The sequence below is a fragment of the Chamaea fasciata genome, unplaced genomic scaffold, assembly GCF_029207755.1.
Source record: "Chamaea fasciata isolate MVZ Bird 193981 ecotype frontalis unplaced genomic scaffold, bChaFas1.0.hap1 SCAF_3, whole genome shotgun sequence".
Taxonomy (NCBI): Eukaryota; Metazoa; Chordata; class Aves; order Passeriformes; family Sylviidae; genus Chamaea; species Chamaea fasciata.
The window spans coordinates 55,432,211-55,446,156 of record NW_027094088.1 but is presented as its reverse complement, the minus strand read 5'-3'; the positions used below and the strand labels follow the sequence as shown (position 1 = coordinate 55,446,156).

At 38.2% G+C, this 13,946-nt stretch overlaps 1 protein-coding gene across 2 annotated transcripts in view; it reads right to left on the bottom strand.

The window, feature by feature from the left end:
* Positions 1 to 4,963: 4,963 nt before the first annotated feature.
* The window catches only part of RGS17 (regulator of G protein signaling 17), a 28,547-nt gene continuing 19,564 nt past the window's right edge, over positions 4,964 to 13,946 (bottom strand). Inside the window, exons 2-4 of one of the 2 annotated variants that reach the window (XM_066179069.1) lie at positions 11,549 to 11,638; positions 9,491 to 9,725; positions 4,964 to 5,322 (exon numbers count right to left, since the gene is read on the bottom strand). In XM_066179069.1, coding sequence (XP_066035166.1) covers positions 5,134 to 5,322; positions 9,491 to 9,725; positions 11,549 to 11,638 — 514 coding nt within the window. In that variant the 3' untranslated portion in view covers positions 4,964 to 5,133. The remainder of the gene's footprint in view (positions 5,323 to 9,490; positions 9,726 to 11,548; positions 11,639 to 13,946) is intronic. The other variant, XM_066179070.1, reaches the window with a different exon arrangement.

Genomic DNA, 13,946 nt, shown 5'->3' with positions numbered 1-13,946 from the left:
GTAAAAGTCACACTGGAAGATCTTTGTGGAGAATGTACAGTCTGTGTGAGTTGTCTGGCACTGATAAAAACCAAAGGCCATCACTTAGGAAATCTCACCCACCAAAAACTTCCTTTGTACCCACTACTGTCTGCCCATGAAGCTCCTTGAAATCTTCTTCCAGAAGCATAAAGGAAAAATCACCCAATTTATGCTTTAACAGACAAAATATTTTGATGTTCTGTAACAATGTATGAGAGTCTAACTGCTGTGTGAGCCCTGCTTGTGAAGAGACCTATGGAAAACTCAGGAAACTTAGAGTAAGGGGTAATTCAAGACAAAGCTTTTGAGGGAAAAAAACCCCCCAGTCTGAGTCAGTGACTCATGGTCAGCCTTTGAATCGCCTGAATCATATCCCTGATTTAAATGAGAAGGGTGGATTTCCTCAGGGTAAGTTCATGGATAAAGGAAGGGGCAAAATCAGGCTTTTGGTATAAAGTTAAAATAATATGCAGACACTGTTTCTGTCTAGTCTTCAACTGATTTGGGGACTATTATTGCTCTATTCTTTCATCCCACCAACCTTGGTTGTACTGTTGGCAGAAGTATTCAGGACATGTTTGAACAGGGCTGATGCTTTGTCACTGCAAATGTACTCAGTGTGTTGGTGAACAGGATGGGACTTTTGTGGCTGTATCTGAGTCCCAGGATGTGCTACAGGACTTTTCTTGGGTCTCTTAAAAAATAACAGCATTATAGGCTGAGAAAAACCCTTGGAAGTTTGGAAGTTGCTGGTTAGACACGATTCAGATCAACTTGGAGGAGACATTGCAGCTGTCTGCCTGCATGCAACCTTAATTTTTTGCTTTTTTGAATTTGATAAAGGGTCAGGCTCTGCTGGCTGAGTCAACAATGCCAGAAAACAGGCTCACAGACATTGTGGAAATATAGACTTTACTCCTTGTCGTGGAGAGAGTTGCTGAAGTTAGAGACTTTCCTGTATCAGCTTTGATTGCTTTTGAATTGGTGTTACAGAATACTTCTGCTAAATGGCTTTTGCAACCACTTCCTGTGTACAGAAGTTGTGGGTTCCTGAGCGGGCTCACAGCTTGGTCAGTCCAGCAAGCTGCTCTTACTGAAAAAAACCCCCACCTAATTTTAGATATTGGCTCCACAGACATATGCTCCTTGTAATTGCTGCCTAGGGAATCAATCTGGCACGAGAAGACACCTTAAACCCTGGCTGTTGAAGCTAGAGTCTAGGTCTCCTTTATTTGCTTGGTTTAGACCACAGCCTAGCAGCACTTCAGCATGCTTTTAATTTAAAATATCGCTGTTACTGGCTGAAGTCTGGTTTGTGTCCACTTTCTGTTGTCCTGCTCATGGACTATGTGGGCTCCACAGGTACTCAAGTGAGTTATGGACTGGCTGTGGACCAGGACGTGCTATGACCACATTTCCATAGTACCATGCCATAGCTGTTTAACCTGCAGCCCAGCCACCTGTGGCACCGACCTGTCTTTTCTTCACCAAACCTCTAGTCTCCTTCATACCACATGTGCCTTCAGGCTAATCAGAATGCTCATGATACTGTCTGTGTGTTTTGTTTCATCCTGGGTATCCCAAACTACTTTCAGCTCAGTTATGTGAAAGCTGGCTGTAAACAGCTAAGTTGAACACGTGTAACATGATATAGATTCAGTTTCTTTGCAGCCTAAAGGACAGGAGGGTACAGAAGTACACTGCTTATTTTTGGCTCTTTGGCATAAGGCTCTATTTGACAGGAATTTAAAACACGGGGCAAAAGTGACAAAAACATAACTCACTTTCCGTAGTGCATTCGCTATATACATTCTCATGAAAAACTAAAATACAAGTTAAATACATACTTGTTTTATTCCAAGCTATAGAATAAGTGTATTTAGGCAGTTTTTCAAAGTGTATTGTACACTGCATGCACAATAAATCAGTTTAATAACTTGATTTTCTTACAATTTGTGTTCAAAGAACTGTATGATAGGCAATGAGATCATGTTACTTATTGTCCATTTGGACCACATCCATTTTTGTCATAAAAAAATTTGGGAAACCCAAACCGATAAATGAAATGTATATTAAATGTTTTAGTATGAGCATTTGCTCCAAGAAATAAATTTTACATTCTATGTTCAATTTGTAAATCCCTCCCAATAGAGGATTTTAGACAATAAATTTAGAACGTGATTTCATTGCAGTATTACACTGAAGATTGGTGTAATATTTTTCAAAATGATGTCACAGTTTCCAAATACAGATTTTGGAACCTTATGCTAGAAATCAAGGTAATATTTTAGGGCCTGCACATCTAGCTTTAAAACTGTCTTGAAAGGATGACTTGTCTGTGTTGACAAGAACTTCTACCTGTGTGAAATATCTTATAAAGATAGCTCATGATTAGCAGGTCACCATCAAATAGTAACATTAAGAATATTCAAGTCTACATTTTTCAAGACTTATGCATGCAGTTTTGTCTCTTACACATTGCTTAATGTGTGCACTAAATGTGTTGTGCCTAAACCAACAACCTGAAATTACACTATGTAAGTATATACATATATGATGCTGTATATGTTTAGTACCAAGTAAATATAACTAGTCAAATGATACTAGACATATGTAGGACCATAGTTAAATTCCAATTAAGAAGAAAGCAAGAAAAATTATTTTTTTTCCTAACAGCATTTCACAGTAGAAGGAGGCAGTCCTTTCTCACTGAATTTCCCCCCCCTCAGGTTTTGTAAACATCATAGCTCATATTCTATCAGTATAATAATTGAATATTTTATTCATAATGGTAAGTAGCTAACCAACATGAATAAAGTTGTCGTAACACGGTAGCACTTTCAGACAAAACAGGTATTTATTAAAAGAAACATTTATAAATATTTTGTCTTGCATTTTAAACTACATTTTCATAAATAACAATATTTAAAAGTGCTGAATATGGTAGGATAGTCAGCAATGCCACTGTAAACAGATTTATTTTTCCACTTTGCAGATTTTTGTTTTAGATCCCATTTTGTCAAACACTACAACAGTTAAAATATTTGCATAGGGAATAGAGAATAGCCCTTTTAATCATCTCCTGAATTCTATATAAATTACAAAACCAAATGAGTTTAAGAAACAGTTTGTTAAATTGTTCATATATATATATCCAAAAAAAGCACACAGATTTCAAGTAAAAAGAATGACTAAAAAATTCCCCAAACCTGCTATCTGAAGCATGTTCAATAAATTAAGAAAATGAGAGGTAGTAAAACAAAGGGAAAAAAAAGAAGCCCCAGAAGATAAACTAAGACCTGCATCCTCCCAGTTACGGTGTCACAGCAGACCTGCCTTGGCACCGGAGGCTGCCCGCAGGAAGTAACTGAGAGATTGGAGCCAACTGTCTTCAGGCCAGATTCCACTCAAGGACACAACTGCCAGACCTTTCAGGCCAATCAAAAGTCGTGGCCTTGTGCCATGTGTAGTCCTACGTAAGTGAGAAGAACCTTGCCTGTCAAGTCTTAGTATGGTTGTATGGTTGTCAGTATTAAATATATATATACACACACACACATATATATATATATATATTTAACAAGTGTTCAGAGCAATTTCTTGGTATATCTTTAGCATTTTAAGAGGGATGCTAACACTCATTTTGTTTGTATATGGTAGGTATGAAGATGGGCTTTTTTAAACTTCCAAGTCACTATCTCTTTAAACATCAAAATGTGTCCTGAAACTGGACATTCTTTGATAAAAAGACCCAGCAAACACCTATTAAAAACACCATGGCAGCCTAGTGATGGGAGTACTGTGCTGCCTTAGCTCAAATTAAGGGCTCAGTACAGGAATCTTTACCCAGGAAAAGATACCCATTGTGTTCCTGTAGGCATTTTGCTTGGGTAAGATCTGTGGGTATAGAAGCCCTTGAAGTTTGGTTTAATATTACTCTCCAAACCCCTCGTTTTCAAGGAGTTGTTCAAAATCAATGAGGCTAGAAGCTAAGATAAGTCTTCTTTAACCCACCACCTCATAAAACAATACTTCATTTAAAAACATTTTTACTGGATTTAGCTTTGAAAAAAAAATCTTACAGAGCAGATGCAGTTCATCAAAATGTTCTAAAATGCTCTAAAATGCTACATGTAGGCAATCTTTATTAAATTTCTTTATTCAAAAAACTAAATTATCAAGCTTTTTGTGTTGTTTCTTGTTGGTTTCTTTTTTTTCTTAAGTACATAACATTATACAACAGTGTTAGAACTGGATAGCCAGTCTTTAATAAATCAATTACAGTATCTGACATCTGAAATGTACATTGAAAATCTTTGTTCTTTTAACAATAAAACAATATCAGCGCATAGATTGTGTCACCCAGAAATGGATCCCTTTAAGTGATTTGTGCTTTTTTTTCTTCTTTTATTTTTCTTTTTCTTTGACATTGCGAACTCTGTAATGAAAATGCCACAGTTTTGGCAGTGAACAACCAGAGGAATCCTCCGCTTGATTTAGTTTAAATAAACAGTGATAAATAGCTCTTTTTTCTGTACAGAAATATTGGCTTCAAAAAGTCAGTGTATTGTACTCAGCAGAGCATGTAGAGTAATGCTACACCTTAAAAATTGGCTTTTTAGTTAGTGATGTTAAAAAATGCAAGCCTCTTTCTGGTTTGCTGCATTTGTTTTTAGGTACCATAGGACTGTATTGCACAAAAAAAAAACTTTTTAAATACAGATATAATTTAAGTTATTGGATTAAATATTGCAACAACTAAGTGGTAAGTGAAGCAGTTTTACCTTGCACATGCAGTGTGAGGATACACAAGGAGACTGTTCATAAAACTACAAATACATCATTGCAATCTTGACTGCAGTAGGGTGAAAGAAGTGTGAAACAAATGTATTTTGGCAAATCCATTAATCCCTTCCCACACCATCTTGAGCAAGGAGGCCCTTGGTAAAAATGTAGACAGAGACCATAATATGTATTTTTTTTCTTCACAGTAGCCTGAGTAATGCTAAACTGTAGTTCTCCAGGAACCCAGCTCCAGATGTTATTAAACTACTTTTCTTCCATCCCACCCACCCCCCAAAAAAACCAAAACCAAGTTATTTTGTTTGAAAATTAAGTTTCAGAAGTAGCGCCTGTAATACTTTCAACAAGAGACTTATAAATCTGAGAGTTCAAAAACCTTGGAAAAGAGTCTCTGTGCATCAAGGTGTATATCTGGAGCTGGGCATCTTCATACATGTGAGGGCTGGGATCCAACAAGTTTCTGTTGATCACTTCTCTCACCCGAGAATCAAGACTAACCTGAAGAAGATGAGCACAGAATAATAAAACAATAACTTTGGAAAAGCTGTAATATGCATCTTTATTTCTCAGGGCTCCATGAAACATGTTGAGTTTATTGGTTATTCAAGTAATGCTCTGTGCTTCTTTCAGAACCATCATACAATTACTGTGCAATGCACAGAGACCATCAACTCTATTTCAGTTTTGGCTTGGTCTTTGCATCCATCTTAAGATCTGTACAATGAAATGCAGCTGTATAACAGATTAAATGCAGTGCAACTGCAGTTTTCCAAAAGGTATTGTTTTCCCTTAAAAATAATTTGTATGTATTTAAAATTATTTCTCTGAAATGAATGCTGAATTACCCCCATTCACAGCGCTGCCTTTTTTTTTTTTTTTTTTTTTTTTTTTTTTTTGATTTGGTGTGGTTTGGTTTGGTTTTTTCTGTTTGTTTGTTTGTTTCTTTGGGTTTGTTTTTTTTTTTTTTTTTTTTGGATGATTTCATCATTCTTATCTGTCTGCCCCAGAGAATTTTCTTCTGTTTTGTTGGGTTTTTTTCAGACACTACACTTATTCTTTACAGATTACCCAGAGATTTTTATCATTTTCATTGTGTTAATCTCCCCATTAATATGAACTATTTCAGATTTGTTCTTCATGTCAGGACTCTTCAACATCTGGTAATTCATGCTTTCAGGAGATCCTATATCTATATTGAAGCTGTTAGGAAGTTTCATTTTTAGCTTCTGATTTACTTACCATTTGTGATGAACTCCTGGGGCTGGGCAGAAAAGGACAGAATCACAGAACCACAGAATCACAGAATCACTAGATTGGAAGAGACCTTCAAGATCGAGTCCAACCCAGCCCTAACACCTCAATGAGACCGTGGCACCGAGTATCACATCCAGTCTTTCTTAAACACATCCAGGGATGGTGACTTCACCACCTCCCCGGGCAAACCATTCCAGTACTTCATCACTTTTTCTGTAAAAAAACTTTTTCCTAATATCCAATCTATATTTCCCTTGGTGCAGCTTCAGACTGTGTCCTCTTGTTCTGTCAGTTGCTGCCTGGAGAAAGAGACCAACCCCCACCTGGCTACAGTCACCTTTCAGAAAGTTGTAGAGAGTGATAAGGTCACCTCTGAGTCTCCTTTTCTCCAGGCTAAACACCCCCAGCTCCCTCAGTCGTTCCTCACAGGACTTGTGTTCCAAGCCCCTCACCAGCCTCGTTGCCTCCTGTGGATGCACTCAAGCATCTCAACGTCCTTCCTAAACTGAGGGGCCAGAACTGGACACAGCACTCGAGGTGTGGCCTGACCAGTGCTGAGTACAGGGGAAGAATGACCTCCCTGCCCCTGCTGGCCACACTATTCCTGATACAGGCCAGGATGCCCTTGGCCTTCTTGGCCACCTGGGCACACTGCTGGCTGATGTTCAGCAGCTGTCACCAGAACCCTCAGGTCCCTATTTGCCTGGGCACTGTCCAGCCACACTGTCCCCAGCCTATAACATTGCAGGGGCTTATTGTGGCCAAAATGCAGGACTTGGTATTTGGACTTACTGAAGTTCATCTTACTGGACTCTGCCCGTCCATCCAACCATTCCAGGTCTCTCTGCAGAGCCCTCCTATCTTCCAACAGATTGACACACGCTCCCAGCTTAGTGTCATCTGCAAATTTAGTAATGAAAGACTCAATGCCCTCATCCATGTCGTCAATAAAAATATTGAACAGAGCTGGTCCCAGCTGGCCCCAGGTGTCCCTGAGGGACACCACTAGTGACTGGCTGGACATATGCTTGGGATGAATGCCCAGATGATTTCAGAATATCCTTTAGGAATTTGAGTGAATGTACAGTTTATCCACAAAATGCTCTAAAACCTAATAAATTTATGTGTTCTGGATTAAATGAAATGGCAGTAGCAGCAAAGCCCACTGGGACCAGCAAGGTTTTTACTCAGCTAAGAAGAAAAGGGCTAAAATCGAGAGTAGATAAATGCCAAGAAGAGATCAGTTAAGATACTGTGATTTACACCAAGTTGCAATCTGACTCTACTGCTCTGCAACCATACAAAGATATTCTTGCTGTCTGAAGGATTGACTTCAACCCTGGAAAGCTCCATGTTTTAAGATACCTTGATATATGAAGGATGGTAACCAAGATGAAAACTCAGAATATGTTTGGATGCGTGAACCTGTGCTTTCATACATGGTGAAGTGAAGTCTTTGAAATGCTCTGGTGTGGTGTGGCACTGTGTGGTAGAGTACTGAGAAGTAAATACACATTTGCATTCTATCTTCAGTACCAGCTGTAGAATCTGGCATTGTTGGTTTGTTGGCATATTGACGTATGCTACTGACATAGCAGACAAGCTCTTTCTCCTTCAATATTTGCTGTCCCTTGGTTATCAGTCACAAGGCACAACTGTGAGGGACCAATGGTGCTGCTCAGCTGGTGAGTGTGGGCAGGAGTACCATGCTATGGTAGTTTTGAGTGGCAGTGTTGCAGCCATGTGTCTTCAGAATGTGTTTGAATAGATTTCAAGCCCAGTCCATTGCATTTCTACTGCATAGAAAAGACCTACTAAGATTTAAGCAATTCTCCTGCTGACATACAGCACACACATTTATATCAACAAGACCAGTTTTTGTAGCTAATTGGTTATTCAATATCAAACATAATAGCTGAGATAAAAAACCCCTCAAATATGGCAGGATAGTGGGGTTTTAAGCCACTAAGCATAATAAAAGTTAATTGCACTTAGAGAATGTGCAAAAAAACCAAAATTAATTATGGAACTGTTATTTTGCATTGTATTTCTTCAGTGACTCACTAATGCCAGATGGCAAAACTAGTTGGAATTACTAAAGGTATTTTCTTGCTAAACAGATGAATACAAAGTATCTGTTTAGAACACTAAGACCTTCTGCCTCAATAACTTCTTTATTGAATGAGTTATGCTAAATATTTCAGCTCATATGCCAAAAGGTAACATCTGGAAAGGGATGCCTGGATGAACAAAAATTTTTCAGTTCCCATGCTGTTCTAATGCATTGCAAACAGTTCTTCTTTGCCTCCTAACATTACCAGTGGGGGCAGGAGCAACTGGATTGATGAGACCCGAACGCATCCAGTGCACCAAGTTTGTGAAAAGTTTTGTTAAACTTTAAGTCAAATAATGCTTAGTTAGTGTTTAGATTTGATACGCTGATTGCTCTTGGCTTAAAAAGACAATTGAGCATTCATCACATACCTCTCTGGTAAAAATACAGTATTAGAAGAAAAATTCATTATTACCTTGATGTATTGGCAATTGTATGTCACTCCAAAGCAAAAGTAGATACTATGGCACAAGAGAAGATAATGGAGCTATAAATCACTTTTGGCTTCATTCATATGAATGAAGTTGCAAATTACTACTGAATGCAGTGAAGAAGTAAAATGTAGGAAGCAAGGTCCAGAGTGAGCATATATTAGCATAATGCCATTGAGTAGAAATTCAAATGCAATGCACAAAGACAAGGAAGAGAAGATAAAGGTACATGATGTGGCCTAAGAAAAACTCTTCTATAGTGCTTATATATTTATATATATCCCTTTGTATTACAAATCATGGTTTGATAGGGATGCTTTTTCTTTACTACAGGTGAAGATAATTTCAAAATTTTTCTATTTCAGTTAAAGAGTTGAATAAAATCTTATATAGTTGCCTAGATATTATACATTTCATTAGATAAAATATGTCAGCTTCATTCTTGGACTCTCATATAGGAATAACCAGCAGAAATTTGGATTTTCTCCCAGACAGTTGTAGCAGCAGATAAATCTATAAAGATTCTGTTTTAAACTTAATTTTGGTGCTCTTTCTCCTGAAATCCATTTGCATTACTTACTTCCTCTCACTGTCACAGATGTAGCGTTACTAAAGAAGCAAGCCTACTTCTCAGCTTTCTTTTACTGGAGTTTGTCGAGCCTTAGAGAGAACTTGGATGTGTTGTGTCTGGTAATGCTAAATGGCCCAGTGCCTGCATCTTTACTGTTTCTCTCCCTTCCTTTCTTGAACTAATGTTCATACTAAGACTTTCATCTGACAGACTTTCAGACGCTCACCTGTCAGTCCAATGTTTAACATTTCTGCACTGGGATAACAGAAAATGCAAATATAGCATTTACAGCTTTACCTCTTTTGGTGATAGTATAGAAATGTAATCTTCATATATAAGTCTTGCTTTTTCTTCAATAACTTTCTTGTTCTGTTCCTTCTTTAGATCTTCACATGCAAGCCAGAAAAGCAGGTTCTCCTCACTATACTCCGTTCTGAGAAACTCTCTGAAAAGGTTCCTCCCAGCTGGTGTTTTCATCATCTTGTCAAAATTTTGAGCCCAAGACAAAATTTCATCTGCAGTAGGGTTTTGGCTGCAAAAGCAAATATCATTACAAATATGCTTCTATTTTTGTAACAGTGTTTTCATGCACTCATCCAAAAATTCTCTGTTCAACGGCACTTTATTCCAAAGCGAAAACTGGAAGCAACAAGGCTTCAGCAGTAACAAGGGAATTTTGTTTGCTCTTGTGCATTCATTATCCCAATAGCCCACTAAATGTGTTTAATGTTATGAGACATGCACTTTATACTTGTGTTTTCTGATGGTGTTCTTAGCCATGTGGCTCAAAGAAAAAATCCCCCAACAGCACTGAATTCCTGCCTCTGCAGTTAGAAGAGATTCCAGGAAGCTGGAAATAGACTCTTGTGAGGAGTTTACATGACACCTGATGTCCCTGCCTGCCTCTGATGGTGACTGTACACAATCTTGTTTGGGAAGAACAAGAAAAAACAAAAAGCTCTTGGCAGCCAAAAGCATACTAATGAGGCCAAACAAAGTACTAATTCAGAGAAGTTTTAAATTAGCATATTTCTCTGTGCTTGTACCTAAGGGTTGCTAAGCTTCCCTCTGTTTCATGCTATTGATCTGAATGATGATCTTTTGGCATGAGATGTGATGGATTTTGCTGGCCAAACTGGAAAGAGAAGAAATGGGGAAAAGTCCTTACTTCCATTTCCTGAAGGAAACTATTTGTAGCTTTTACCAATGAATCACTGTAAGTGATCAGAAGACTTACTGGTGTCACTAATCCATTAATGTACTAATGAATAGCTTAAGAAAGTACTTCTCCAGATTACTTAACAACAAATATAGTTTCAAACTTAATTTTGAGCACTTGCCCTCTCCTTCCTGACCCACAAGAGCTTTACTAGCTCTTGTCATTAGCTTCTGTGTTACCATGATGCACAATAAGTGACATTTGTCTATATAATTTCTGTTCAAGTCAATTTATCAACTCCTACTCTGCATGCAAGGCAGACTGGATGATGGGAAGCTAGTTGTGATAAATAACAAATTGTTTAACTGGTAAGTAATTATAAACTGAATGAAAAAGTTTAAACACCGATTTTAAGGTGAACAGTCCTCTCAGGACTCTGCACTCTCCTGTGCGGAGAGTGCAAAGAACCTGCTGAGGTGGATGGGGCTGGCAAACAGCCTGGGCTCCCTTATTGTCTATTGGGAAGCTTTCTTCACTATTGTATTTTGTAGAAATTTATGGTATTGTCTTCTCATAAAAGACCATGATTAGCAATAAAGGCAATGAGTTCTTTGGGTTGTTTTTGCCATCATGTATGTCCTTTAAAGTTTTAATTTCCTTCTTATGGGATTAGAGAACTCAGGGCCCCTGACAGATTACCATTCCCCTCCACACAATAAACATGGGCTCAAGCTTTACACAGAAGTAGAATCTCAAACTTTCAGTGTGTTTTACCTAGGTTGCAAGGTATTGTTTATTGTTTAATTCTGGTGAAACCATAGTTCAAGCTGTTTTATGAAAGGTAGCCATGTTAAAAATCTGGTCATGAAGTACACTTTTGACTATTATTTTTTCTTCTTGTCTGGATAGACAGGAAAAAGTGCTGTCACAGGTAGCAGAGGCTTCTTATAGAGACCCACCTATGGAACAGTTCATGCACCTTGCATTTGTCCCCGTGGTCCTTCCCCACAAATATGAAACTGTAAATAAGCCTGACTTGCTGTCATTTCATTGTCAGGACAGATTTTGCTTCCTTTTGTATAGAATTTTTGGAGGAAAAGCAATTGAAAGGACATTTCCAAAGAATTAAACCCAAGACAATTCTCGATATTAGTTAAAGACAAAACACTTTTTAGGTAACAGTTTGACCAACTTACCATTCTTCTATGACCTGGATACTCTCCAGTTTGGTTGTATGTGTTGGTCTTCCTGCATTGTCTCCTCTATCTTCATTCCTAACAGTGAGGCTGCAATGTAGTACAACACTTTATTTTGTCTAGAGAAAGTTAATTTAAAACAATGACTATAGCAATGCAAACTCTTAAAAGATATAGACCTATGTAGGGTATCTTTTTCACTCTAAAATTTTGGAGAAAAAATTTTGTAATGACTTTTCCCCTGAACTGTGATGAATATTAATTTACCATTAGCACATGCAGTTTTTTAGAAGCTCACAGTTTATCCACTGAAAGATGGGCAAATACTCAGAAGTCACTTTTGGAGTAATTTCACTTAGTTAACTGAGAATACTAGCAACAGTAGCGGGGGGATGAATATCTGATCTGGATATTGATGGGGCTTTGATGCCCCACCAGTTCTGGATAGTTTTTCAGTCTTTATGAATGTTTCCTTTTCTCTCTCCAAGATACAGTAGCACTAGATGGCTCAGATACAGAATTTAGCATGTGGCAGCTCCTTATGATTTCCTCTTCTGACCTAAATTTGTTTTCCATTCCAAAAAGTAAAACGTACTGGCCTGTGAGAAGAAAGGCATCCATTACCCTCATATTACCACAAGCAAGGAAAAGAAAGACTTCATTTATGCAAGGATGTTTTTAGTGGATTTTTTTTTTTTTTTTTGCTTCTTTTTTTAACTGCTAACTAGAATCACTTATTTTTCTGCAAATATCTTTTTAATCAGGTTTGCTGTAGTGGTAAAGACTTCCTCTATGTGTGTTCTGCATGAATCTTCTGAACATAGTATTGTCAACAAACCCACAATTCCTGATAACTACTAAAGTAAGTTTTGAGTGAAATAGATATTCATATGGAAAACCTGGTTCTGATAATTAAGCTTAAGAAGTGGAATGTAGTAAGGAGATGGAAATTTTCTTTCATCAGGTGTTCCCTGTGTGTCCGGTTGAGAAAAAAGCAACCAAGCAAAAATTCCCCCTTCCAATCTCAAGAGCTCATATTTTGAATATTAAGTATTCACCATACAATGATGCTCTCACTCTAAGTGTTGCTACAAAAATATGTTTGTAGCATAAAGCTTCTCCCTCCCCCACTGATCTAAATAACTCCTGCTCAACTCTAAGAAGAAATCCCAGTGCTGAGACATCTTTAGCACAAATAATCTTTCTTTACAGGTTCTCTGCATTTATGAGTTTCTTCAACACTTTTTTTCAAGCATTTGGCAGAGCTAATAGGTATTCTCAAATACCCTTCTGAAAACTGGAAGTTTAAGCTCCCAGGTAAAGCAGAGCACATATTAAGACTTAAACATTACAAAGATGTACACTTGCAAATGAAGCTCTTTGATACTGGTTGCTCCTTCACTTACCTGCCAAGACCTTAGTTCAGGCCCTTGGTCCTGCTTCCCCTGTTACAGCGTAGGAATGCAGCTCCAGTGCTGCTAAGGTTGTTAGGATGTCATCAACTGCTGCAGGAGAAACAACACATCCTGAACTCTGGGATTGGCAGGTAAAAAGCCTTTCCATCTCCTCTGACCTGTTGTTCGTCAGTCTAGAGAGGGAGCACCCAGGAAAGACAAAAAGGATTTCCATACAGAGGAGGAGGAAAAAAAAAGGGACCATCCACTTTCTTTCTGTCTTGTAATCTTTAAGTCCACACATGTAACTTCTTAGGGTCACCTTGCATCTGGCCAGAGCACAAAGCTGGAGTGAGGGAGAAGCAGGGAAGGCACAAAGCTCTCTCTCCCTCCCTCCCGCCTTCCCTCCTTTGCAGTCCATAGGTAGAGCAGCATTTGTCTTCTCTGCTGGGTGCAGAGAGCAAGTTATCCTTTGGTTCCACAGAAGAATAGCACCATGGAAGGAGGAATCAGCTTGTGTAGGTTGTGAATGCAACAGGATGTTCATTTGAGTCTGTCTAAAAGAGAATGAAGCTGCCTGTTTTCCTTCCTCCATTACATGAGCAGCAACTAAGCTGGACTGAGATAATTTACTTGTCAGGCACTAGACATTCAAGGTATGGATGCAGAGTCTTACTGGAAGTAGAAAGTGACTCATCTGTGAGCAGTCAGTATACACTCCTAACTTAATTTGTTTTCTGGGATCAAATACTGTTTGCTTTGCTCATGCAAAATCTCTGCTAGACTTGGGGAAACCATCATGGGTTGATGAAGAGCAAACAATGGATAGTGAAGTCGTGAGTGGTGAATAAGAGAAATAGGAATAGGAGCAAGAAGGCCATGCTGACTTCATTGCAATGTTTTTTTAATCAAAGGAATAACTAATAAACAGTATGCACTTTTATATTCTAAAAAAACCCCCAAAATAACAAAACAAACAAAAAGTTCAGATTGTGGACCTGGAA